At 39.0% G+C, this 23263-nt stretch overlaps 1 protein-coding gene across 3 annotated transcripts in view; it reads left to right on the top strand.

Moving 5' to 3' along the window:
- The window catches only part of ptprjb.2 (protein tyrosine phosphatase receptor type Jb, tandem duplicate 2), a 34043-nt gene extending 12968 nt beyond the window's left edge, over positions 1-21075 (top strand). For 2 of the 3 annotated variants that reach the window (XM_086074597.1, XM_086074598.1), the window contains 29 exons: positions 1471-1722; positions 2099-2359; positions 2620-2877; positions 3024-3296; positions 3709-3978; positions 4104-4367; positions 4745-5005; positions 5094-5339; positions 5418-5681; positions 6749-7012; positions 7605-7868; positions 8769-9029; positions 9114-9374; positions 10303-10572; positions 10779-11045; positions 11787-12062; positions 12136-12285; positions 12410-12611; positions 12882-13003; positions 13087-13174; positions 13255-13299; positions 13458-13545; positions 14393-14483; positions 17343-17419; positions 17571-17705; positions 18051-18167; positions 18567-18727; positions 20107-20242; positions 20314-21075. In XM_086074597.1, the coding sequence (XP_085930723.1) occupies positions 1471-1722; positions 2099-2359; positions 2620-2877; positions 3024-3296; positions 3709-3978; positions 4104-4367; positions 4745-5005; positions 5094-5339; positions 5418-5681; positions 6749-7012; positions 7605-7868; positions 8769-9029; positions 9114-9374; positions 10303-10572; positions 10779-11045; positions 11787-12062; positions 12136-12285; positions 12410-12611; positions 12882-13003; positions 13087-13174; positions 13255-13299; positions 13458-13545; positions 14393-14483; positions 17343-17419; positions 17571-17705; positions 18051-18167; positions 18567-18727; positions 20107-20242; positions 20314-20472 (5783 nt within the window). In that variant the 3' untranslated portion in view covers positions 20473-21075. Of the gene's footprint in view, positions 1-1470; positions 1723-2098; positions 2360-2619; positions 2878-3023; positions 3297-3708; positions 3979-4103; positions 4368-4744; positions 5006-5093; positions 5340-5417; positions 5682-6748; positions 7013-7604; positions 7869-8768; positions 9030-9113; positions 9375-10302; positions 10573-10778; positions 11046-11786; positions 12063-12135; positions 12286-12409; positions 12612-12881; positions 13004-13086; positions 13175-13254; positions 13300-13457; positions 13546-14392; positions 14484-17342; positions 17420-17570; positions 17706-18050; positions 18168-18566; positions 18728-20106; positions 20243-20313 lie in introns of those variants that run through there. The other variant, XR_015094690.1, reaches the window with a different exon arrangement.
- Positions 21076-23263: the final 2188 nt, after the last annotated feature.

The following is a 23263-nucleotide window of genomic DNA, read 5'->3' as shown; positions in this document are numbered from 1 at the left end:
ACTATACAAGACAAACTCACAAATGTTTCACAACTGTATAAAAATTTAAGCAATATGACCTCTGACTTGACAGAGTTTACCCACCTCTCGGCTGAGATACTTGCCTCTGAACAGAATTTGAAAAATAATAATTGAATATAAAATTTAAATATTTCTAGTATCACCCATCTGTCTACCTGTCCATCCACTCATACGATCCACTCATTTGTCCGTCCATCCATCCATCCTTTTCTGCTTTTCGTGGGGCCAGCAACTTAAAGATGGAAGCCCATACTGAGGCGTTGCCATGCCAACTGAGAGACATATTGTATGTCACGTTTACATGCCGTCAACAACACTTTCAAAACCGGAATTCAAAAGGCCATGTAAACACCCGCAAACTTCGATTATGCTCATATTCAGTTTTGTTTTTTTTAAACCCTGGGTTACTCCTTTTCCAATCCTAATATTTAGTCATAAAAAAAAGTGTATTGGAATATCTTCGTTGACAGAAACACTCATTTTGTGCTCTGAAATGTGGAAGGAATCTTGATCTTTTGAGTAACGGAACTACTAATATGCGGTGTCTGGCACACAACCCACTGCAAATACACCAGCGGAGGTAAACAAACGTCGCAAAACTCAGACGCAGTCCGTAACCACACTTTCGGAGGAAATCGACATTAATAGAATGTATTTTATCAACGGTACAAAGTATTTGCGTCATGAGGTTGTCCGTATGTCACAGTTTAGGTGGGGATCTCACAATTGATTACAATTATCATGTATACAGGAGTAACTCTATCTGCACACATATAAATGGGTTATTGACAGTTGGCTGTTTCTGAAACGAGAATTTTGACCTTAACCTGAATATTGACAGCATATAAACATAGTTCTATAGTCTCTCCTGCGTTTCTTGGGGGTCTCCCTGAGGCCACCTCCCAGTGGACGTGCCCAGAGCACCTCACCAGGGAGGCGTTCAGGTGGCATCCTAAGATCTCATCTAAGATCCATCTGGCTCCTCTTGACTCTAAACACTTCCCAGAAGACCGAGTGTCTCACCTTTTTTCGAAGGGCGACCCCGGTGAAGGAAACTCATTTCGGTATCCATGATCTTTTCTTTTAATCTCTTTCACCACTGCTGTCATTTTAGGGGGAAAAAAGTGGTGCAAAAAGAAACAAAGGTAGTTAACCCTTTAAGTGAATGCTGGCTGAAATGGGGTCTAGTGAGGTGTGCTTCGAGGATATGTTGACATCATGTATGACACAAATCAGAATGATGGCCAACTCACTTTTGAACATTAAGGTACCACTACATTTTGCCATTATTAGAAAGCACTTATGTTTTGGGTAAGGTATTATTTCACACATTGTTATGTTTAAAAAAAGAAAAGAAATCTATAAATAATAGTAAGATTTTGCACAAAGCTCACCACTTTGAACCTCAAGTTTGCCAATGGCAACCCAATAATCTCCCCTTTTTCTCAGAGCCTTGTAAGGTCACCGATCTTGATGCCAAAGATGTCACCCCATCCTCTATAACGGTGAGCTGGACCAAACCAGAAGGGAACTACTCATTCTACATGGTACAATGGACTAATGGACAAGTCTCCAAAGTGAATAAAACATTGAAAAACATTACTGGCTTGTCTGCTGGGACCATGTACAATATAACAGTAACTACACTCGCAGAAGATGGAGTGACTGAAGGCGAAACGACAGCTGTCTATCCATACACAAGTAAGTACATCCTTGATTGTGGTTAACAAAATGTATACATATATAGATTACTGACAAAACTGAAGCACAGTAGCTCATTAGTTAGCGGTGAACAGAAAGTCCCCAAACTGTTCCCACAAAGTTGTTGTCCAAAATGTCTTCATCTGCCTTTGCCATGTTTGTTGCCAAAAATGTATTTGGGACATTAATGTAGATTCATTTGCGGAATGTTAATTCCAGCACAATGGTCACACGGAAGTATCAGGACAAGGATATTTACAGATTTTTTTGTGTGCATACAAAGAGCATGGATGAGGGTTTGAACATATTTGCTAGAAAATACTTGCTTGACCTTGACTACTTGCCACTTCTTATTTTGATTTCTCCTCTTGTGTAGAACCAGGTATCATTCATAATCTCTCTGCATCCGCAAACACATCCGCAATATCTCTGAAATGGATACCACCGGATGGCGAGGTGTTTATATATAAGGTGATGTGGCACAGCGGAGGAGCACAGTCCATCAAATACACAAATGACGGCTCCGCTGTGCTATTATCTGACTTGGTGTCTGGAACATCATACACAATCACAATTGTTTGCATTGCTGGAGACAACCAAACGGAGGGAGAACCCAAAACAATTGTTCAAGTCACAAGTAAGACACACAGATTCTGCTCGCATGGCAAATAAACATGGAGAAAACTGCTATTCTGTTAAAGAATGTAAACTCATTGTGGTCTCTGACGCATCTTGAAACTAATGAGATATTTAACCATTTGTGTTTGTTTTTTGCTAATCACATAAGTGCTATGTTGAGATGCCAAAGTGTCAGAGAATTTGTTTTTTTTTGGTTGGTTTGTTTAATTAATAGCAAGCTGCAATAGTAGCCCAACATTCTCCTGTCTTAATTTTCAGGGCCGGAGAGGCCTGAAATCATAACGGTTACAGCAGGAATTGACAACCTCAACATTGAGTGGATCTTACTCCAAGGGAGAGCTGATTTCTATGAAGTGAACATCTCCAATACAAATATGTTATATTCCTCCAGCAACAAAACAACAGCCCTCACAGCCCATTTTCACGATTTGTATCCCGGGAGAGTTTTTCTCATCACAGTCACTGCTGTCGCTGGAAACCTAAGCAGCACGTCCAACCAGATCTCATCTGCTACCAGTAAGTTCAATTATTTTTACGATGGTTTCATACTGACTTTGATCTGAATTGTTGTTTACATTTTGACATAAAAAGTGTGTTGATCTCAAACCGTTTTCCTTTGTCTTTTTTTTTTTTTTTTTTTTTTTTTTTTTTTATATTATCAGTTCCGACACCACCTGGTTCCCTGAATATCATTCAAATGACAAATACTTCACTTCACCTTCAATGGGAAACTCCCAACAAGATGGCGGGTGCTCCCTATATCAGTTACCACATCACTTACCAAAGACCGGGTGGTAGCATGCAAACCACTAGCACCAGCGATAACAGCACGGTACTGCCACAGCTCCCTTCTGGAACATTGTACAGTATAACCATGTACACAGTTGGACCCCAAAATATGAATAGCTCAGCTGTCCATAAATCAGCATACACCTGTGAGTACATCATAAAGATCTGCTTTAAAACATTCTTTCTGTATTCCTTTTGCATTCTTGCTATGTTAGCATACCAACTGTCAGCATGTTAGAATTGTATACATTTTCATTAGAAATGGTAGTCTAAAAAATTATTTCATAGAGCAATTTTGCTCAATCCTGAAATGTCACCAGTAAAGCAAATATTCCTAACATTTGGTGCACATAAGAAATTCCTATATTTTGGAGGCCGGAGTTCAAATAAATGTTTAAAAGTGCTGGTAGGCGGCATCCATGTCTCTTAGTTAGTTAGTTAGTTAGTTAGTTAGTTAGTTAGTTAGTTAGTTAGTTAGTTAGTTAGTTGGTTGGTTAGTTAGTTAGTTGAATCCGTTAGTCATATTTTAATACTGTGTGGTAACTTTTTTTTTTCTAGTGCCCAACCCTGTGTTAAAACTTGTGGCCAGTCCTTTCAATACAACCTCAATAAATGTGGCATGGTCCAAGCCGCACGGAGTGCAGACATATTACAAATACTTGGTTCAAACACTGAACTCTCCAGGAGCAATTGTGAACGAACAAACAGTCAGTGATAACAACACTGATGTACATGACCTGGAATCAGGAACTAATTACAGCATTAGAGTCACCACATTAGCAGGAGCAGAAAGTAAATCTGCAGAAGAGCAGACATTCACTTACACAAGTAAGACTCTCTTTTTGAAAATCGCTGATACATGTATATTTTGTTGACATGATCACATTGATTACCAAAATATTTTTGTATTATGCTTATTCTGTTAAAAAACAGCAACTCTTTCTTTTGTGTAGTACCCAAGGCTGTGACGGAACTCAAAGTTAAGGACTTTAATACGACGGACATCCAGCTAATATGGTCCCGATCAAGTGACTACAAGGACACCTACAGCTATCTGCTAATTGCATTCCAGGACAACACAATAGTTCAGCAATGGACAACTAAATCAGAAATGTATACTTTCTTCAATCTGATCCCCGGAACACTGTACAGTTTTGATGTGTTCACAGTTGTAGAAGGGATGAAGTCTACATCAGAACACATATCTCAATGCACAAGTATGGCCTCGCTCATTTATACTTCTTCTTCTTCTTTTTTTAAATAATAAAAATAATAACTAACTTCTAATAGATTCTGCTGTAACCAGTCAAGGGTTTATCCTTCCTTTTACCTAAAATGGTATTGAAATTGAGTTGATGGATAATATGTAGTACAGTATATTGAAATATAAAACATAAATTGCACCAAAGAGCATTATTATTGTGAAATTGTGGGAATGTGACAATGTTTGTATTAAAGGACCACTCACCAATATTTACTGTAAACTTTTAGTTGCCCCTTATAGCCATGTGGTACTCTTTACAGTTAAGTAAATATGCAGTATGCATCCCGGCTAGCGAGCAAAAAAACCTGATATTTATCTTCTTTTTTTCAGGTCCTGGGATAGTTTCAGACATCATTGCCATAGGGACGACGACTAATATGTCTGTCTTATGGAGTGCTCCAATGGGGAACGTGGATTCCTACAATGTCCAATTGTACAAAGACTCCAAATCTGAACGTTCAAAGACGGATCTAAGTAACTCAACTGTTAGCACATTTTTTACAGACCTGAAGCCAGGGGTGCTTTACTGTGTAGTGGTGATAAGCAAAAGTGGACCTTTAGAGAGTAACAGTTCCATTTGCAACGCTACTTGTGAGTTAACTCATCCTGGTTTGAAATTATGATTTATACTCTGTTTTCAAATAGTAACTAATAAAAGTGTTCTTTTTCTCTTGATAAGTTCCAAACCCTCCTGGACCCTTAAGTGTTGAATTGCAGACTGTCAGCTCTATTAATTTCACGTGGGACCTCCCAGATGATATGGATCACAATCAATACAAATTCAGTGTCAGTGGCAACTTCATAACACCAAACAACTGGTTTATTTTGAAAAATCTCAATTCCGGAAGCCCATACTCAATTTCTGTTGCAACAATTGGTGTGATGGAGTATAAAAGCACGGCGGTGACAGCAAATAATTATACAAGTAAGTGAGGTGAAGTAAGAGAGGATAACTAACTGTAAATCCATAAAACTTAGTGTTTTTCATTAATTTTTTTCTCAGGACCATATTCTGTGACCATGCTGAAAGCGGCAGACATAAGCACAAATGCTGTCATGTTGGCGTGGGAGCAACCAGAACAGAAGCCTAGTTACTCATACCTGGTGCATGTCACCAATGGATCATTTCCACCATCTAAAGTGGTCTCCAGAAACTTGTCAGCCACAATCTCTGGCCTTCTCTCTGGGATCAACTACACCTTCACCGTCTCCACACAAGCAGCAGATGGCACTCTGGCAGCTCCTCGGAGCAACTCCTACTTTACACGTATGTACTATGTGAGACTCTTAAGAAAATTTGGTAGCAATAGCCGTTGTATTAATTTCAGGTCAAATGCTAGTAAATTAAACTTTAACAGTGACTACTCATTTCATTTACTCAACTTCCTTTTTTATTTTTTTATTTGGCTCACTATCTGTTTACCTTATTTGATTTTTGCAGACCATGTACAAAGCAAACCACAGAAAAAAACAAATATATGGTATATAATGGTGCTGCCCAACGTTTTTCCGTTGCTGTTTGTAAAGACAACATTCAAAACTGATGCTTAAGGAAGCCGAGGACAGCAGCCAACCAGGAATGAGCGTGAAACCAGTCCACCAATTAGGAGCGGGCGTTCGCAAAGCAAAATTTGCATATGCCACGGATAGTTGCTTGCCTCCGCGGCTTGGCTGGAAGGAAAACGTTAAGTCTCCGTCCAGAAAAGCCCCAGAGATGTCAAAAGAAATCCTTCGGACTATACCTTTAAATAAAAGAAGAAAAACTAACTTCGTTATTGCTCAATTTTATGGACAAGCACATTCACTGCTGTTTTAGTTTACTGATCAAAATCCCGAGTTTATCATGCCCATCCCCAGTTGCCGTTTACTGCTAACTACACACAAATAATTACACACATATTGAAATACAACAGACACATTATCAGCCTATTATGGGCGTCATGGCTCAGTGGTTGAGTGTTTTTTCTCCCATCCGTGAGGTTGCGGGCTCGATCCTCACTCCTGGTGATGATGTCGAAGTGTCCTTGAGCAAAACGCTAAACCTTGATTTGCTCCCAATGGACCTGGCAGTGCCCTGCGTGGCAGCAGTCGGCCATTGGTATGTGAATGGGTGAATGTGAGGCATTGTAAAGCGCTTTGGGCACCATATGGTGTAGTTAAAAGCGCTTTATAAAAAGCAGTCCATTTAGCATTATTAATACCCAACTGACGAGCTAGCTAAAATTAGCATTAGAAGTTACTGGAGAGATTTTTCCTCAAATAACGAATATTCACAAACAAATGCTGTATTATTTATTATTATATTAATATATTATTATTTAATTTTTTTCTCAGGACCTTATTCTGTGACCATGCTGAAAGCGGCAGAAATTACCACAAATGCTGTCATGTTGGTGTGGGAGCAACCAGATGAAAAGCCTGACTACTCATACCTGGTTCATGTTACCAATGGATCATTTCCAGCATCTGAAGTGGTCTCCAGAAACTTGTCAGCCACAATCTCTGGCCTTCTTTCTGGGATCAACTACACCTTCACCGTCTCCACACAAGCAGCAGATGGCACTCTGGCAGCTCCTCGGAGCAACTCCTTCTTTACACGTATGTACAGTGAAACCCTTCTTAAGACAATTTAGTAACAACAACCGTTGTGTTAATTTCAGATCAAATGCTAGTCCATCGAACTTTAAATGTGTTGGTTTAACCAAAGAAAACAAGCAGAACAGCAAAATGGAAATGCAGTTCTGAGCTAAAATGCACAAGCGAGCAGTCTGATGAATCTTGTGAAATATGGAACAGTGACTACTCATTTAATTTACTTATTATTAGTTTCAGTTTAAAATGTTGCTCTCTACCTGTTTACCTTACTTGATTTTTGCAGCCCATTTACAAAGCAAATCACAGGAAGAAACAAAAACAAATTAAACAAAAATAGAAAAACTAACTTCAGTATTGCTCATTTTCATGTACAAGCACATCCACTACTGTTTTATTTTACTGATCAAACCCCCCAGTTAATCGTGGCCAATTGGCCATCGCCAGTTGGCATTTGCTAAACACACAAGCTAGCTAAAATTTGCATTAGAAGTGACAGGATATATTTTCCCTCAAATAACGTCACACACAAAATCTGTATTATTTATTATATTACATACTATTTTATTAATATCTTATTATTTACATTTTTTCCCAGGACCGTATTCGGTGACCATGCTGAAAGCGGCAGAAATTACCACAAATGCTGTCATGTTAGTGTGGGAGCAACCAGATATGAAGCCTAACTACTCGTACCTGGTTCATGTTACCAATGAATCGTTTCCACCATCTGAAGTGGTGTCCAGAAACTTGTCGGCCACAATCTCTGGCCTTCTCTCCGGCAGCAACTACACTTTCACTGTCTCCACACAAGCGGCAGATGGCACTCTGGCAGCTCCTCGGAGCAAATCCTTCTTTACACGTATGTACTGTGTAGCGACCATTATCAATCAAAAACATTTAAAAAGTAATTCATTTGAGATTAAAGAATATTCAATTAAACTTTCAATATGTTGGTTTAACTAAAGAAAACAAGTACAGCAAAATGTAAAGGCAGTTTTGAGCTCAAATGCATGAGCTAGCCACCTAATGAATCAGTGACAGTAATCCAGCGACTGCAAATACCAGAGGTACCATTGTAACAGGGATTCAGAAGTATTTACATCCTAATTTAGCAGGCCATGGGTAGCCTCATACAATTTACTTCACATTTTATTTTTCGTTTAAAATGTAGCTTACCTGTCGGAAAAAAATTGAAAACGCTAACTACGTTATTGCCTAATTTCCTGAACACATACATTCACTACTAATGTTTTCTATTACTGTACTGATCAAGATCTATTGTTTATCATGCCCATCCCTTTAGTAGGTACAGCTAAACCCACCTTGGTGGAAAATCTTCATAAAAAATAAAGTAGCAAATTAGACTACAATAATTTCTGGACTATAAGGCGCACCTGACCATAAGCCGTGCTAGCTAAATGTGGGGAATACTCGAGTTTGTTACACATATAAGCCGCACCCGACGGTTCCCGCTAATTTATTTTTCATAATGAGGGCACAAATTGTCTCGCTCTCGTTCTGTCTCTCCTACTGTATTTGGGCTCACTTGGTTTGTTTTGCTCTGCCTGACGCTCTTGCGCTTCCTTTATAGTGCGCCCCCTTGTGATCTGATGTATAAGACGCACCCTTGTGTTAGCCGCAGGGTCGAATGCGAAAGTGAAAAAAGTAATGGCTTATAGTCCAGAAATTACTGTAATGATGTCTATCTGACAGGCATCCTCATATTAATCAAAGAAAACATTCTCCCTGTGTTTTCTAGGACCATATGAGATTAATGATCTGGAGGCGCACACCTTAAACTCAACTGCAATACAACTGGTTTGGATGAAACCGTTGCAACACAAGCTTGAGTATACCTATCGCGTTAAAACAACTGGCTGTGGCTTCCAAAACAAAACTGTGACAGAGGAAGTTGTAGTGATCTCAGAGCTCAATCCCGGGACACTGTGCACGTTCTGTGTTTTGGTCCAAGTAGGGGATGGCATAGAAGGAGAAGGACGCAGCATTCTTCAGTACACAAGTAAGACTTTAATTTGCCATTTGGATGGATGGACTTTCTTCCCTTAACTTCTCAAGTAATTATTTTCTTCTCTTATGTCATCAGTGCCTGAGGCAGTACAGCTTGAAATCTCCAGTCAAGGCTCAAATATGTCAGTCGTGGTGTCATGGATTGTTCCACCAGGGAACGTAGAATTGTATAGTGTTCACCTCAACAGCTCTACTACACATCAGTCACAGCAAGTAGAGTCTAGCAACAACGGCTTGCTTTTCAAGGGGCTGTCTGCTGGAACGCTGTACAGCGCCACTGTGATATCCCAGAGTGGACCATTCAATGTGTCATCTGAAGTTGTTACAAATGCTACCTGTAAGTATACAAATTCATTCATGCGAGATTTCGTTACACACTAATGTACTAGTGATGGGCATGACAGTTCTTGTAAGTGAACTGAATCTTTAGAATCAGTTCATTAAAAAGAACCGTTCAAAAGATTCGTTCGTCTACGCAACCCACCAAGCCGGCGCAGACGTATAAAAAAAAAAACACGCAGTTAATGTTATGTTGCCATATTTGTTGTCATGAGTGTATGTGTGTGTTTCTATCAAAAACAAAAGTACGTTCACTCACTAAATCATTTCTGAACCGGAAATGGCAACACGTTCACTCATTGACTCATTCATTCGCTGATCCGCGTTGGCTAACACCAATAGCATGGTACGTTCACCCGTGTCTGACGCTGGCTGCTGATTGGTCGTTCGCGAAGATTGACGACTTGAGCGTGGCTGAGCTCAAATTAACTGAGAAAATAACGAATCAATTCAGGAAGTGATCCGTTCACTCACGTTCACTGAAAAGATTCGTTATTTTTGAATGAAATGTACTCGAACGACACAACACTATAATGTACACACTCTACAGCCACAGTGTTGTGATAGGCATGACAAGAATTGAGTCCAAATTGAATTTGATGATTTGATGATATTTGGTGCATGAAAAATATTGTTAACACACCTTAGATTTGGAACGTGTACTTTAAATTGTGTGACAGTGCCTAAGGCTGTGGTTTATCTGGTAAAATTAAGGAGTTTTGTTAGTCGATTTTTTAAAAATTGTTTCTATATTTGCCTTTAATAGGCCCTATTGCGGTTTTGAGTGACAACTGATATAGTTTTCAAATAATGACAAATAGCACTCATGCAGCCAGCTATTTAAACAAAACAAAACATCACATTACAATACCGATATATTACTTTGCTTGCTGAAATTAACATACTGTATTTACCTATTCCCAAAGATCCAAACCCACCTGGGCCTATTGAGATCCTCATAAAGTCAACAAACTCAATAGAAGCAAGGTGGACAGAAGCCCCCTTGATGAATGGTACATCGTTCTTCTACCAGCTCACAAGTGCACCGCCTGAGGGAAGTGGATATATCAGTACCACCAACACCAGTCATAATTTTGACTCCTTGCTCTCTGGGACCGCCTACAACATTTCTATAGCAACAATTGGCGTCTTGGGTTTTAGGAGTGACGTGATTCATGCCTATTTGGTCACCACAAGTAAGCTTCTTTCTTTCTTTCTCTTTCTTTCTCTTTCTTTCTCTTTCTTTCTCTTTCTTTCTCTTTCTTTCTCTTTCTTTCTCTTTCTTTCTCTTTCTTTCTTTCTTTCTTTCTTTCTCTCTTTCTTTCTCTCTTTCTTTCTACCATTACATGCCCAGATGTGCAGGATTTCAGGGTTAACGCTTACATCTCTGACATTCCCTTAGGACCCTTGCATGTGAAATTTCTCAACACTTCTGCAGAGGAGGAAAACATCACAGTCACATGGTTTCAACCTGATGAATACAAGGAAAGCTATCTTTACAATCTGACCTGGCAAAGCTCAGATTGGCCAATCAATGGCAGTTTTGTGACTGACCAACCAATGCATACTGTCAAAAACCTGGTCCCTGGCATCAGGTATAACTTTTCTGTCATTTCTGAGACTCGGGATGGAACTCAGGGTGCTCCCAGAAGGATTTCCGCCTGCACACGTATGTTCACAACATCCCGATTTACACGCAATGCACTAGTGTTAACTGTTCTTGGACTATTGGATTTAGTAAGAATATTGTAGAGGTCAGTGTTGGACTAGATTTTTTTTTTACAACGAGACCCTAAAACCATTGTTGATAGGTATAATTTAGAACAGTGGTTCTAAAGTGTTGTCACCCTGAAACGTGCATCTTTGTATTGTTGCAACTAGGTCTGGCCAAATCCATTTCCAAATGATTCGATTCCCAAACTTGTTGCAACAACCAAGGGAACTATATCTATGAACTTGAATTTATGTTAGCAATTATCTTTCACTAGAGAGCTTTATTTTTTAGCCAAAATAAATGTACATGTGTGTAAATTAGTGTTGATAAATTGCTCCAACTATGGGCTAGTATGAAATCAAAACCTGAATGATCATATCTCCCTATTGTGGACATATTTGTGTCTATTGCAGCAGATTTGCTTAGTATTTTTTTTAAATACTCGACCAGACCACTTGTTAAAACAACAAATAAAGTCAATGTCAGTTCAGCATTTGGCACATTCTACATGGCCGCAAATTATTCTGCCCATCCCACATTTCATATCCATATCCATTACAAATATGGCATTATTTTCAAGGCTAATAAACACGCATTTCACATTTTGTAAACTGTACGAACTGGGCAAGTTGTAAATTCTTAGATGAGCTTGTGTGTAAGTATTTTAATAATATTATTCTTACATTCCTCCCCCAGATGCCAGCCCAGTGAGAAATGCAACATGTGAAGGTCCGGACAATCCAAATGCAGAAATTATCTTGTCCTGGACTAAGCCCAGAGGCAAATTTCATGATTTTCGGCTCACCATAAACAATGTGGAAATGGTCAATGGGACAAGCATCTGTAACCAAAGCTGTAGCCAGACCATCTCCAACCTAAGTCACTATACTCCATACAACATAATGATGGAGACACTGAGTTGTGGGCAACCTGCTACTCCACTCTCCCTGCACTGCATGACTGGCATCACAGGTTGGACATTTTTTTAAAGTTTAGCTTTCATTTTAAAGTCAAAATCAATATTTTTGCTGTCATATTTTGACAGACCCACCAGTTCCAGTAAGCTATGAGTCGCTGGCTTTTGTTAACAACAAAGTATACAACAGATTCACCATTCAGATCAATTCCAGCCTAATGGATGAAACCAATGGGCCAATCACTCATTTTGGTGTGCTCGTGACAGAAAATATAAAAGGTTTGTTTATTTCACTTTCCCCCCCACAGTATTATCATTTCCTCATCCAGCCTTTAAATGCTAAAGTGCTTGCTTTGCAAGACTATTAATATGTTAATCTGTATTTTATGCACATACCTTTCAGAATCTGACACGGCTAAGAGAGAGTACTTGGGGAAAACATATGAACAGTGGATTGACAAACAATCTCCGGCATACCTGGCAACCATCAAGAAGAGAAACGCTCTATCACGCGGTGAAGAGAACATGTTGTCTGTAGACATTGGAGATGGTTCGGAATGGGAGGGCTACACCAATGGAGCCCTCCACAGCAATCGAAGATACCGGTAAGACTTTAAAAACATATCGCTACATGTAGCAGATAAATACAATACATGTACATAGGATTTTTTTGTTTAAAGCAATGACAACTGCATATCTAATATAGGCACATAGGAAAACACTATAGAATGGATGGAAAAAATCTAAGATGTGAAGTTGTCATTTTTCTACCTAATTATATTATCACTGCTGTCATTATCCAATATTTATTATATTTTCCAGTAAGTTGCAGCATTAGTTGTGTTGCTTTCATTTTGCGTTCTTTTATTCCGCAGGTATGCCATTGTATTGTTCACTAAAGTGATTCTGCAAGACAAGCTAATTAAGCTGGGATCAAATGCATCGAAGACCTCAATCACTAAATTCTATCCAATGATAAAGCTCCCACAGGACCCAGGTACCGCAAGGGTCAATATGAAATGCCCATATCGTGTGTTCTATTTGTTATTAATCTAGTCACAATCTTTGTCAATGTCATAGTTGTCATCAGTGTTGCTGTCGGAGCAACACTGGGGATTTTCAGCATTCTCTTCATCATTCTCATTGGCTTCATTGTTTACTGGAAAAGGTTTGTCACATTCATAAAGTCATATCAAGACACGTATGTGCATACAGAAGAGCTTTCAAATCTTTGTCTACATGTTGTAGGTTATCCAAAAAAGAATCCTCAGACATCCAGATTCATTCTTTGAGGTACAAATGTTCATTTCAATCATGTACTTACATTTCGATCAATGTTTGTCTTCCATGACTGTTCGGTCAGTGTTGCTCTATTGTTCTTTTTAGAGCCAAACTGTGAGTGTGAACCTTCAAAAACAGTTCTCATTACGGTACTCTTGTCCTTTGAGCAGAAATGCAGCAGTGAGTGTGGAGGACTATGAAGCTTACTACAAGAAACAGAAGGCAGACTCTAATTGTGGCTTTGCAGAGGAGTTTGAGGTGAAACATTTGTTCAACATCTTAATTTAACCCTGTCAGTCAGTTTTATGCTCAAATTCTTTTTTCAATGAGTAAAAATAGATATTCGTGTTACCTAGCTTAAATGTGGAGTTTTCAGTTTTCAAGCTGTTAGCAAGATTTGAAAGTAGCTTCGATAGATAACGGTTGTTTTGGGAACAGGCCGACAATAATATCAGTTGACCTTGAGTTCTTGCTTGGAGCCTCTTAAGGAGCAATACAATCACGTTTTTTGAGGCAATACTTCAACATCAGCATGATGATTTACATACTGTCACAAGAGTTCACTGGCCACACCATCCAGAAGACCGGCAGCTTGTTCACTTCCAATAGAGCTGCTCCTGCAGTGCTGGCTGATTTTGACTGTAAATCAGGAAGCTGCCGACTCCAAACAGCAGCATACCTGTTATCAGAATTCCACGTCTTGCACGTCCAGATGGACAGAATAAATAGGCACACCATCTTGCATTTGTTCAGTTGTCAATTGTGTTGAGAGACCAGCTGTCCAAATCCATGACTGGATTTAGGAAAAAATGCAACGGGAGGCTGGGGTGATAGTTAAGAAATAAGACAACACGAGATAAAGGCAGCAGGAATCATGAGGGGTAGCGGAAAGGAGCAGAGCAAAAATTGTCTGCCTCCCATGAGAGCCAAGCAGAAAAGTTAGACAGCGATTTCCGCTAGACTCGTGCTGGGTACAAAAATAGGTCCCATACTCGATGATAAAAGGTTATTTTTCAAAACGTTAACTCCTCTTTTAGTAACTGAGCCATTGAAATTCCTACAATATGTATACTAATATTGGATTGTGGTTTTACTTTCTTTGAAGGACCTAAGGATGGTTGGTACATCTCAGTCAAAAGCATGTGCCCTGCTTCAAGAGAACAAGGCCAAGAATCGCTACAACAATGTACTTCCCTGTGAGTTACATACATATTGTAGATCCAATTTGAAAATACTTCTTGTCTGTCTATGAACTAGTATACCTTGTGCTCAGGTCTGGACTATGTAAAAATATTAAAAAGCAGCACATCTGTTAAAAAGGCAAGGTTGTTTTCCATTTGTGCAGTTCTAGCACCCTCTGGTGGTTAGTTTTTTAATGCAGTTTAATTTTAATTAGGAATGTTTTGGCCACTCCCATACCAGCCGTCATAGCAGCAAATATTTTTCAACATCGCCGTAAAAAAAAATAACAACCTTACTTTTCGCCCACTTCAGCCGAACACAGAATTGTGAACTACAAAGAGATACTTTGAGCCGCCGAGCCAAAAAGAGCACATGATGACAATGACATGAGATGAGGAAGCCTATTTCTTTGTCACGGCTGTTATTATGTACAAAACACAATATTGTGGGTTTTTTTCCTAATATGAAGTTTTTTTTAATCTATACAAATATTGTGAGTTTTCACACAGTATCGTGAGCGAAAGCCAATCTGGTTCACCAGGCACAGGCATCATTGTCTTGCATGGGACAGGGAGAATTTCCGCTGGATGAGTGACCAGTGGGCCTCAGTGCTGTTCTCTGATGAAAGTCGATTCACGTTGAGCAGAAAAGATGGCCGCCAATAATATTGGAGCTATGCATGCGCTATGCATCAGCCAATGTTGTCACCAGACAAGCTTTTCGTTACAGTGCATCCTTCTACATGTCTTACTTTCATGATATGATGTAGCGTGAACTTTTTATATTTTCCACAAATTTTACCTGAAAGCAGAATATCCCTAACTTTTTGTGATTAGTGTATATACAGCACGTATTACCTTTGTTACTAAGGGTGTCACCAAGCCACAATAAAAATCTAACCAAAAGTAGCAAAACTTTACATCACCAATAGAATCATTAACACTGTAAATGGTTAAAAAGTTCATCTTGTCTTCAAATACAGTCCTATACAGTCCTTTGTTTTTTTTCTTTCTTTAAAAAGATATAATCTTTTTTAAGACACCTAAGGACTATTTTACACGCGGTCTGAACAAAAATAGCACGTTAAAGAGGCCTAACACAGTCACAAGTGTTACTAGTAACGGCAACAAAATCATTACGGCAAATAATCCTACGATTACCGTTGCTGTCTTCAAGTTAGCGTCAGTCAACTAAGTAGTGCACCAGAATTGGTTTCAAAATAAGAGGGCTAAAAGGAAGTACAGTGTTAGCTGCCTTATTCTTGCAGCCTTAACTGTTTGGTAAATGTGCCGTGTTAAGTGTAAAATGTTTTATCCCATTTTTTATGGTACTTTTATTTTATGTCCACATGTTTTATGTTTAACAAATAAATACTAATAATGAACCGGTAAGGGCATTCAATAGTAAATTTGTTGGGAGGGGGGTATCCATTTTTGTTAGGTTGAGGTGAGATGTGGTGGTTGTGGACCCAAGTGCAGAGATGCAGGGTGAGGAGGCAGAAGTAAAGTCCAAACAAATCTTAAATAATACCAAAACAAGGAAACAAACAAAGTACTAGCTGGGAAACAAAACAACAAAGTCCAAAAAAAAGGCAGGACGTAGGAGGAACGACAGGGTAAAAAAGAGACAGCATGACAGGAGGAAACAACAGTGGATCGATGCGGACAGAGGGGAAACAAGAGACTAAGGCCCCGTCCACACGGAAGCCTGTTTCATTGTATCCGCACCAGTTTCTTACCGTTTGGCCAGTTTGTCCACACAGCCACGCCGTTTCGGAGCTTGAAACCGACCACTTTTGGAACCAGGCTCCAGAGTGGAAAGATTTCAAAATGCGGCCCACGTTCCAATGTGGACACCATACTCCTGCGTGATACTCCTCCAGTTTGATGACGTATGCTCTAATTCTCACATGACGCGAACCGCCAGTCTGTTAACAATGGCAGATAGCCGTGTCGTAGTGGTTTTGTGCAACCTCCTTAGCTTTTACACAAAAACATTTTGCATGATGTTGTTGTACTGGAATCACCCGCCATTGTCACTTGTCGTGTGTTTGTCTCACTCATCAGTATATACTACTGGATAGCCGATAGCCCATACACGCCCGGGCGGCCATCTTACTACTATTCCCATCTCGCGAGCAGACTACTGCTACTGTATACATACATATATATATATATACGAGCACAGGAGAAATGACAATGGCGGGTGATTCTGACTACGACACGGCTATCCGCCATTCTTGTTGACAGACTGACGGTTTGCGCGCAGTCACGCGAGAATTGGCGCATACTTCATCAAACTACGGCAATGCGTCATCATGGAGCTGCAACTATTAATTCATCACTGGAGGAGTATTCTGCATATGGTGTCCAGTCGGACGTGTGCGGGGGCGCGTTTTGAAATTTTTCCACTCTGGAGCCCGGTTTCAAAAGTTTCAAGCTCCGAAACCGCGCCATCGTGTGTACAAACGGCCTAAACGGTAAGAAACTTGTGAGGATACATTGAAACTGGCTTTCGTGTGGACGGGGCCTAAGGTAACATAAATCAAACAAAACCCAAAACACGACGGAGGCAAATAAGACTAAACAAGACCCAACCCAACCATGATAATTTTACACTGATACACTAATAACTGTAAAATGTTGTATGTTCATCAAAACATGAACTGGGAAACAGTATTGATGCAAAAGCAGAATTTCGATACAGCTCTAATATAGGATGCAACTACATTGTATGCGGTTTACTTCATGAAGTGTCATGTGAAGGTGAATTGCAGTAATTGCACTTGTCTTTTTATTAACATTTGCACTGCACACTCATTTCATCATACTGCCATTCCCTTGTTTAATGCTCCCACTTCTCATGCTTCCTAGATGATTCATCTCGAGTGAAACTCTCTATCATTCATGGAATTCCATATGATGACTACATCAATGCTAACTACATGCCGGTGCGTACTGACTCCCTCTGCCTAAGTCATTGCCTCATCATTTTACACCCCTTGGTCTTCACCCCTTCATTCATGTTGCTTGCCGAGAGTCTGTAGGACATGTGAACAGATCTGATTTTTTTTTTTTGTATGCACTTGTTTCCTTTGGCAGGGGTACAACTCCAAAAAGGAGTTTATTGCAGCTCAGGGCCCTTTACCTGGCACTGTCAAGGATTTTTGGAGGATGATATGGGAGAAGAATGTGCACACCCTGGTTATGCTCACACGCTGTAATGAGCAGGGCAGAGTGAGTACACGCACACAACACACACAAAACTGTCTTCAGAAAATGGATAGATTATTAGATTATTCTTTTTTTGCTAACCGATTATTGTTTTTTGGTACAAAATGCCCTGGACTCATTTCTGATTGTCATAACAATATTGATGTGAACATGTACTGGATATTTGTATTGCGATTGATATTGACTGGAAATGAATTCAGACAGCACCAGGTTTGAGAGGGGACAGAAGAAAAAAAAAAGAACAACAGTACAATGCAATATACTGAAAATATTGGCTTTACAGAGGACTTGGATTCTATCTAAAAAGATAAAATAATATTTTTGATGTTGATTGTTTTCTCTCTCTAGATCAAATGTGAGCAATACTGGCATTCAAGCACCAAGCACTTTGAATACATCCGTGTAACAACAACCTCTGAAATACCACTTGATGACTGGACCATTAGGGACTTCGAAATTAAAAATGTAAGGGAAACTTTCCGTCATTTGTCTTACTGAATGGTAATTATAAATCTCAAATTTTCGTATTGAAACTGCTACCAGTAGGACTCAGTGAACAGTAGAGAAATTAAATGTTGGTGGCTCCCCACTTTTGTCCCAAAAGTCAAGTTCTTACAATTTGAAAATATTTTAAGTAGTTAAAATGTTTTAAATGTTTGATACAGAGAAGTCAACAGTGTTGGTGAGTGATCAAGCAAGACCTCCCTCAAACAAAGAGTCAATTCATATCCAAGAATTACAATAGCAGGCAACGTGTTCTATCTCTTGAAAAGACTTGCTAAAACTATGTTGGGTTTCGGAATTGTGAATTGATTTTACTTGTCATATCTGTTAATTATCATCCATGTAAATGTATACAAATAGGTGAAAACAGCAGAGACCCGTTCAGTTCGCCAATTCCACTTCACAGCCTGGCCCGACCACGGGGTGCCGGAAACCACCGAGCTTCTAATCAGCTTCAGACACCTGGTCAGAGAACACATGGACCAATATTCCACCAACTCCCCCACTGTGGTCCACTGCAGGTTTGTCAGAACAAACAGCCAGGGACACTTTGAGAATGTTTGTAGTTTGGGGGGATTCAATCAGGTACTTACCGTATACAATACTGAACCTCAGAACTGTAAGGCAGATGTGCTAAAAACGAGGTCACTGCGCCTTGTTTCGTTTAGCTATCTCAGGGATGGGCAACTTAAATTAGAGGAGTGCAAAGATTTTTAGCAGTGCTACTGCGATGGCTAAAAAGCTATATGGAGAACAGACAGCAGTTTGTTCAGATAAGGGAGCATAGGTCTTCAGTTTTGGATATCACCTGTGGTGTACCGCCAGGATCAATATTGGGACCAAAGTTATTTTTATTATACATAAACGATATGTGTAATGCTACTAAGATATTAAAGTATGTTATTTTTGCGCACTATACAAATGTTTTCTGTGTAGGAGAGAACCTCCAGCATCTGGTGGAAGTTGTCTCAACAGAGTTAGACAAATTGAAATTGTGGTTTGACGCAAACAAATAATCTGTATTTATTTTATTTTTTTAAACACAAAATTCATGGTTTTTGGAAATCGCACTATGCCATCTTCTGTGGAGTTAAAATTTTAAAAAAAATATTAGACTCGAAAGAGTATATAAGAATAGTTTTCTATGAATTATTATTGACTCTAGGCTCAGTTGGAAATCACGTTTATTATATTAGATCAAAAGTGTCACGGAGTGTGGGGATATTTGGGAAAATTAAGGGCATCCTTAACCATTAATCTATGTATTTGCTATACTGCTCTCTCATATTACCATATATTTCCCAATGTGTCAATGATGGAGGATTCGTTACTAGATACTCGGTTCTATGGTTACCTCTACTTTTATTTATTTTATTCTTCTTCTTTTTTGCATATGGTATTTTCCTTGGCTGACATGGTATAGTTAAACATACGTTGTCTTTTTCTTTCTTGAAATTGAGAACATGTGCTGGGTTAGGGCATTTAAAAGCTTTAAGCTGCAGCCCTAATCCTTTCGGCCAACTATAGCACTATAAAAGCCTTATGAATATATATATGTACATATAGGTGTGTGTGTGTGTGTACTTTTCACGATTTTGTGGTGCTATTGGTGCTTTCCGAATAAAATTCAATTTCGTTAACATACTTTTAATGCATGTCCGCTATCCTAAACAACAAAATTAGAGAAATCAACATTAAGTGCAAAAACTCTTTGTACCTTTTTTCACTCATTCAAAATGCGAAAATTATGTCTGCCATCTAGTGATGATTGGTGACTAATAAATAAATAACTTCCTGACCAAATTTTATGCAGCCCTTGTCTGGTGTGGGTAATAATGTTGAAGCACCCCTTCCATGCTATGTAAATGTTCACCTGTCATTGTGTCTTTCTCTCTTTCAGTGCTGGGGTGGGCCGCACTGGCACCTTCATAGCCATTGATCGTCTCATCTTCCAAATTGAAAGGGAAAACGTGGTGGATGTATATGGCGTCGTCCATGACCTGCGCATGCACCGCCCACTCATGGTTCAGACAGAGGTACGTACAATGCTACATTCAGTGTTCTTTGTGTAACATGGTCATAACGTGGAGATTTTATGTCTGTGCAGGACCAGTATGTGGTTTTAAACCAATGTGCAATGGATATAATCCGATCAAGAACTGGGACTAATGTGGATCTAATTTACCAAAACACCGCCGCACTCTCCATTTATGAGAATGTGGAACCCAGAAAAGGTTATTATAAACACGGGTACCACAATACATAAGCCCTCAGGTCTTCTACTTCATTTTTCAGTGGTATAGCAAGGAAAAGGGACTGTTTTTCTAAAATGTCAAGTTCTTCTTTAGAAAACATTTTAGTTCTCTGAATCAAAAAGATGTATTGTTTTATCATGTAAATTGTTAACCAATATTAAATTGGTGTGGTAGATTCCTGTAACATGTTTGGACTGTGTAGCTGTCTACTGTACTTATGCTGGCCTTATACTGTATATGACTGCTCAGGTTTATGGGTATTATTACTGACACTTGTAAAGTGTAAAGAGAAATTGTCTTAAATTGAAATGTCGGTCTTGTGCTCCCCCACTGTGGTTTGAAACCAGCAGAAGGAACTAACTAAAGTCAAGTGACACCCAAATTGAAAGAGTGTTATTGACCAATGCAAATAGAACAGAATAATATGACAGTTTATTATGGCTTTGCACATCCCATGTTAGTTACTTTGAACTGTACAATGAGTACTTATTTTTGTTTTGTTATTAATGTATATTTTATGTTATGTTTGTATTTTTATGGGCTGATGTGAAAAATGCACTGGATGCATTTATGTTTCTCCTCTACTCATTTGTAAATAAAGAGGCGTGCTTTTTTATTCTTATTTGTATTTTATCATTTGACCTGTTTGAAACATTCATCATTATGTATTATGCAGTCACATCATTTTTAAATGGCATTTTTCACGTGCCATGTCACTTCCTGCTGAGTACATTGTCAAACATCCATGTATGTGATCAATATTATTAATATTATTTTCCATGTACATCTAAAATTTATCTTTTTTTCTTCTTCTTCTTTTTTTTTTATATGAGACCGGTATATGTTCTTTGAAAACATTTGTGGCTTGCCTAGAGGGCCTACCAGTCGTTTGTTGTCATGCATACAAAATAATAATAATCTAGAATGTAGTTTACGTTTGTATTATTTGATTATGTGATGCTTGCTGGTACAATGCAAAACTTTAAATTCGTGGTGTGATGTGTAAAGAGGTATACGCAGGGATGAAAGTGGATAGAATTTTTGCCGGAACTCCCTGACATAAAGGTCGCTGCGCAGCCAGAATGTTTTTCTTTTTTTATGATGTGCAAAATAGCATATAACAAAAACACCGACGTACACACGTCGACGTGACTCGTCAGATACACAGAGAACAGAGCCGGTGGACAGAACTCCGTGGGATAAATAATAGATATCGTTGTAAACGGATTACGCTACACAAGCACACTGGAACAATTCCAAAGCACTTTATGCTATGTTCATACCAAAATAGTAATAGTAGCGTTCCGCTGTCGTGCCAAAAGTATTTACCCCATACAAAAATTGCATCCCCTGCTGTGGGATATTATAACTTTTACCACGGAAAAGTGGAGATTCTTCGAAAAGGTTCCTTGTAAACAGATATTTAAACTTCAAACATCTGTAACAAAACAGAAAACCCGTAACATTCAGCCGTCTGAGCTTTTTCTATACATGCGAGTGTTTGCTTTTCTTTTGCTTCTCCGCGATAAATGCTTTCTTCTTGTTTCAAAACAAAACCCACGTGTGTTTTTATGTATTTATTGAAAAACATGCGTTGTACACGCAGGAGGGGATAAAAAAAAATTAAGGAGGTATTTAGTGGCTGGTTGGTTGTTGCATGTAGGTGACAACAGACACGACGCTGTGTGTGACGTAGTCCATCCCCGAAGCCGATGTGGCACATATTTCAGCCTATCAGACCGCGTGGCGAAATGCAAAGAAAGTTCACATTTCACAAACGCGTCCTCCGTGCCGCCCCACTTGTTGTGTATGTAAATCTGACGTTAGTAGATTTTTTTTTCTTCTTCTTGGGTGTCAACCTGGCAGGTTATTTAACATGGGGTTCTGACAGTTGCCATCCTATTTTCGGACCGGAACGAATTGTATTTACCGGAACGCAGTTCCGGACCGTTCCGGCCCACTTTCACCCCTGGTTATTACTCTTGCTTGCTGATGTGAATACCACCAGAGGGCGCTCATTTATATGTCCTGTTTTAAAGAATGTGAACGCGTGCTGTAAATGCAAAACACATAGCCCCCACTCAGATGCCCAACACGTTGGCCCCACCAAAAATAATTTTGATGCATTTACGATTTTATGCTCGTTTTTAACTTTACACTATTTTGTAACATTATCACGAGTGAGTAATTTGGGTTTCATCTGTATAATTGGTTGAAAATATTTTAAATACTGTACAATGTATGATGGAATACGCAACACAACGTCTTCATCTGAAAGATGCCCACAACTCTATCATCAATTTATTTTTCTATTCATATTAAATATTTTGAATAATCAATGTGTAAATATGATCGAATATTTTATGGAATATTTTTTTATTACAAGAATACAATGTGTTAAATTGAAGTATAAACAGCATGAAAAAAATAATTGTGATTCCAGTCGTTTACAATTAATTCATCTGTTTTCTACATATAGGTTGTCCTCGTTGAAGGTGACTATGGAGGAGATGGCACATACTGTATAGACAAACAACCACTCAGTCACATTCACATCTGGAATCTAACGTGTATATTTTTAGATTTTTTTTTTTTTAAGGAGCTGGGGTCACATTGCCTAAATATGACAGATTATAGCTCTTGGCCTCAAAAATGAATTATCGTTTAATTATTCAATTAGCTTCTATTGTGAAATAATATACAGTCTTTCTCTCTCTCTCTCTCTCTCTCTCTCTCTCTCTCTCTCTCTCTCTCTCTCTCTCTCTCTCTCTCTCTCTCTCTCTCTCTCTCTCTCTCTCGCAC

Source organism: Leptonotus elevatus, chromosome 4, assembly GCF_054856555.1.
Source record: "Leptonotus elevatus isolate MCC_2025b chromosome 4, RoL_Lele_1.0, whole genome shotgun sequence".
In the NCBI taxonomy this organism is placed as follows: Eukaryota; Metazoa; Chordata; class Actinopteri; order Syngnathiformes; family Syngnathidae; genus Leptonotus; species Leptonotus elevatus.
The sequence above is the reverse complement of the archived record's forward strand: the minus strand, read 5'-3'. Positions and strand labels throughout refer to the sequence as shown.